The sequence below is a fragment of the Musa acuminata genome, chromosome BXJ2-6 (genome assembly GCF_036884655.1).
Source record: "Musa acuminata AAA Group cultivar baxijiao chromosome BXJ2-6, Cavendish_Baxijiao_AAA, whole genome shotgun sequence".
Taxonomy (NCBI): domain Eukaryota; kingdom Viridiplantae; phylum Streptophyta; class Magnoliopsida; order Zingiberales; family Musaceae; genus Musa; species Musa acuminata.
Window position 1 is genome coordinate 17,803,730 of NC_088343.1, and position 4,958 is coordinate 17,808,687.

Sequence of the window (4,958 nt, forward strand, 5' to 3'; positions counted from 1 at the left end):
TAACAGGGTGAATAACAGAGCTTAGCCAATTCTTATCCCAATCGGGTGATAGGTATTTGCCTTTTTTTCAGGCATTAAAGAATCTAAAGGACTTCCTACGGATAGAAGAGTATCATGAGGCTTTTGAAAGGCTAAAAGTCCACCTTGCCTAATTGCCAAATCTCACTACCTCTACCTTGGATGAAACTCTAAGCCTTTACCTCATTGTCACCTAGGTGGTAAGGAAGCTTCATTCCTATTTTCAAGTGCATGCTGTGTAAGCGAATACCGACCAATCACTCAGATAGGTCCTCTTTCCGTTTGATGTCTCGGGTTGACTATTGAGGTGGTCAGTAGAGTTGGATGAGTTTGAAATCCGATATGTTTCGAGGACTGCAATAAAGGCACAGGGGTTATTGGACTTTATTTTGGAACTGTCTCACCCTTTGCTTGAGATCAACAACTATATCCCACCAGCATGGACATTATTCAAGGATGGCTATGCAACCTCGGATGGGGGCCGTGCCGAACATGTTCTGAAAGGCTCGAACAAGCGAGCATACAATTAAGCTCTCTGATTTGGGTTCAAATCTCTAATAAGGGTTGATCTAACTTTCAAACTAAAACTATGGAGATTATATCTTAATAAAAAATTTATTGGTTCCGAAAACATAAAGGGTAAATCAAACAACCAATCACAAAGAATAAGAGAGTAACTTAAGTGAATTCCTTGGGAGAGATAGAGGTTCATCAAAATGAAGATAAAAAATAAATTATAATAAAATTTCAATAGATAAAGACCACAGAGAGGATGAAAAATATGTAACACAAATAATCATAAAGAGAAGAATCATTGTAACAAAAGAAAAGCTTAACGTTACAAATGCAAGAAGTTTGGTGATAGGGTAAAATACTATTATCACTTTTTAGAGAAAAGGGGCATCTGAACTTGTTTTATGCATGCTAAATTGTTCAAGAATAAAAGAATGGACTATGGCACATGGTTAGTGTTAGTAGGAACCATACGATTAGTTTGATGTAAACTCATTATTATCGATTTAAAAGTTTTCAACACCCACAATCTCCATGCCTCCAATCGGAGCTCACAAAGTTGAGATAACTACCATAAGAAACTTCAAACAAGAAAAAATAGAGGATTTCGAGTGAAGACCAAACCTTTAAGGTGCTCGGGAAAGGATTGATCATGGTCAAGAAGCATGCACGCTAGAGACTAAATGGGTTTCAATCTCTATTTCCCTCTCCATCGAGGTATTTATAAGGGTCAATTTAATTGAACATTGGGTAAATTAGCTAGCTTAGTGAGACTCTGGTTCCCATTGGTGACTTATGTATTTACAAAATACTGTCTCAGTTCATCATATTTGATTAGATCTTGGATGTGATTAGATTCCAAAGGAGGAACCAAATATGGACAATAGTAAAAGGATTTCATTCTTAAACAAAAATCTAATATTGGATTAACTTCGAAGCCTCCCATGATTGTCTAGGTTCCATTAATGAAATCTTCCTTGTTTGAATGACATCTTCAATCCCTTAATTTTCTATCAAAGATTTACAAAATCAATTGGCCAAAAATCTATTATTTTTGGCTAATTGAGACTTGACATATGAAATTAAATTAGCACCTATTGGACATCTCATGTCAATGGATCGGAGTCGATGAAGAACTTTACATTAGTAGATCATCTAAAGGAAATATTCCCTTATTAACTAACCAATGGTTATAAGAACAACAATATATAAAACAATTTTCTAAGATATGTTTTCATTCCAAACTTATTAAACAGATACTTACAGGTTTTAAATACCTATAGATTCATACTACCATGATCGATGGAGGAGTTTTGTTAGATAAACTTGACACAGTCTTTTGCATGAAGTGGGATATGATATACATGCGTCTACGATTCTGAAGGTTACAAGGAACTCCAATTCCAAGTAGGTCATTCAACCAACCGACCTGGTGCTGCAACTGCTTCCACAAGAAGCCAATTTAATTTTACCTTAACCTCTACCTTAACATGAAGCACATTTCAAGTGATGAGTCCGACGTTGCACGAACAATTGCAAGGAATAGACAACCACCTTGTGAAATGTATGCCTAAAGCTAGATCTTGCTCTAACTTGACTATGCCCTAAGATAACTATTTCATGTTGATTGAATATTCGAGATATCTTTAACATGGTCTCATCTTCTAAATGTCCTCAAATCGACCTTAAGTTGACAACAACTGTGCATTCTAATCACATCGTGTCTTTGAGGCAGCTGAAGCTTCACTTGACCAGATGGGTTACTACCTAACCTGCTCATCTCAGAAGCTTCATGTAAGATCTTCAAATTCACACATCCTTAAGTACTTCAGACGGTGTTGATGATTCAAAGCTTGCTCGCTCAGTGTATCATTAGAATTAAAATGCACTAAAACGAAGAAGCTGGAATCGGAAGGACAAGTGCAATAACATTTCTTGACTACTCTAATTTTAGTTCCAATTACGATGTCCTTTAAATATTCTGCTTTGAATTGGACGTGTTTAATGATCTTCCCATCGTAAAACAATGCTCTCAATGCTGTCATCCAGCGAATGACGCACTTGCTCTGACCACTCACCACAGCAAAAGGTGCGTTAGTGCACTATCAAAGAAGCGGAAATTAAAAGCGTATATTTCAGCCATATCTACCAACAATAACTCCAAAATTGAGTGTCTGGTAATGAAAGCAGGTGAAGGTAGAGGTTTAGGCTGAGGGGACGCAGGTGGCGCTGGAAACAGCCATGGGGTAAGAGAAGGAGTTGGCGTACTGGAAAGAGATGGTTTCGCCCGGGCGGAGGGGGCGGCCGTCGTTGAGGAGGCAGTCGTTGATGCTGAGGCGGCGGAAGATGCGGGGGTTGATTTGGCGAGCGCTGCTAAACTTGCCGCAGCTTAGGTGGATTTGGCCCATGGCACACCCGTCTTTCAACGGGCAAAGATTCTGCACATTCACCGTGTACGTTGGGATCCCACTGGGCAGCGGCGGCGTCGCATCTTGGTGCAACACGATGTCATCCATGCTGCACTCGTTTCCTATCCGATTTGTCGATTTGGAGGAAGAGGAGGAGGACGAAGACGTCACCGTTGCACGCAAACCACTAACACACATCAAGGTTGTACCTGATACAAGAAAATATGTATCATAATCTAAATAAGTATATAGGGATTTGAGTACGTGTGATTCTAATGTTTCAAGTAAGTTGCACATATTTTGATCAAACCAAATATGACAAATATTTGGTTGAAAAAAAAATATATCTAGCATATTAGATAAAGCTTAAGTTTGAATAAGATTGTATGGTCGATTATTAGTATAACTCTTTAGAATATATTATTATGGAATCAGAGATGAGAGAAGCAAAAAAGTAAGTAGAAAGAGAAATAGTTTGGTTTCACGCGTACCGAAGGTAAGCAGAAGGATTAGCGCTATAACAGTTCTCATCCTCAGTTGCTCTGGCGACATGCACCCTAACCCTTAGCTTCTTCTTCTTCTTCTTCTTCTTCCTCTTGATCCTTCGTTCGTATAAATGTGTAGTATGTGAAGGAAGTATTTAAATGTGAGTAATAACATAGAAAAACAAGCATAATGGGCAATATCTACTTGATTTGAACTGCACGTAATGTTTGAACGGAGGAAATACAAAATCATCACACCCTTTCCTTAGAGATGTAATTATAATAGGTAAATAAATAAATTATCAATTTAAAAAAGGAAAATATCTTAATTAAATTTTTGGGTGAGTAATTCGATCAACATTTCTATAATTTAGTCCAACCGATCGCAAATAAAATAAAGCAAGAGTGAAGAGGAAAAACTTGTCCATCACATCTCTGATTGGGTAAATTATCGCCTCTGATGCCTCTTGACTTAATCTACCATAGAGGCCACAAATAACAATAATTACCCCCTTCCAACTATAGTTGAACTAGGAATGGATAGCTGGCCTCCTTTTTTTGTTCGATTCTTTGGCCTTAAGAATGAGTGATTGCCGTGCCCAATTGGAGAGCAAACAGCTAATTGAACGCAGTCTACGGTCGATCTATGACCCTAGATACTGAAGGTGTTCATACCTTTTGCAAAAAAAACTCATCCATGAGTTGTCATGAAATATTCACAAGGCTACTTCTTATTGCGGGTGAGTCGATCACAAGTTTGGAGAAAGGCAAAAGAGAGAATGGAAGGGGGAGATAAGGGATGCTAAAGAGGTGCGCAGCCACCTAATTCTCCACAATGCCTTCCTCGTCACCATGGACCTTGCCTCCCGCGTCTTTCCTGAGAGTGCTCTCATTGTCATTAGTGAAAAATAGTATACCATCAACTAATCGTCATCCAACATGCAACCACCATATGGTGTCCACGATCGAAGGAGAAGACAAGGTCACCCTATGTCCACATAGGCAATGGTCCAAAATAGATAATTATGGTTCACGCACCCTCCCTTGTGGCCCACGTGGACAAAAGACTATTAGAGGTGGTTAAAGACTACCTCCTCATAGAATATTTCATAAAAATATATTATCCCTTTATGATTAGTTATAAAAGCTCGTTTCTACTAAAATGAAATTGGGGCTTATCTTTTCTGACTACTCATGTCTATACTCATATCCCTTGGATTACTAACTTGGGCTTCAGAGGGACCGGATCAAGACCTCTTTAGATCTCGGTCTTCATATAGGTGGCACTACAGGATCTTGGTGTTTCCACCTTAAGGCACTTTGGGCAAACCTATGCATACGGGTCCAGACCATGTCGGGTTGATTGGGATATCAACTATATCTTCCCTCATCATTTTGGCACTAGAAGAAGGGACCGATATTACAACAACTCCTGCCCATCAACTCTCTCAATGAACTTTCAAGAAAAGAGGCTTTGCCCTTGACCTATTGGCATGGATAAACTTCGAAACAGGATGTTTGATGTAATGCTTAT

At 38.8% G+C, this 4,958-nt stretch overlaps 1 protein-coding gene across 1 annotated transcript; it reads right to left on the reverse strand.

Moving 5' to 3' along the window:
• Positions 1 to 2,735: 2,735 nt before the first annotated feature.
• LOC135613894 (TPD1 protein homolog 1-like) lies at positions 2,736 to 3,137 on the reverse strand. The gene has a single exon (XM_065110908.1). The coding sequence runs from the start codon at positions 3,135 to 3,137 to the stop codon at positions 2,736 to 2,738; it is 402 nt and encodes a 133-aa protein (XP_064966980.1).
• Positions 3,138 to 4,958: the final 1,821 nt, after the last annotated feature.

Bases quoted from the DNA above. Each gene is read 5' to 3' on its own strand.
- LOC135613894 (XM_065110908.1), bottom strand. From the start codon at position 3,137: ATGTGTGTTAGTGGTTTGCGTGCAACGGTGACGTCTTCGTCCTCCTCC.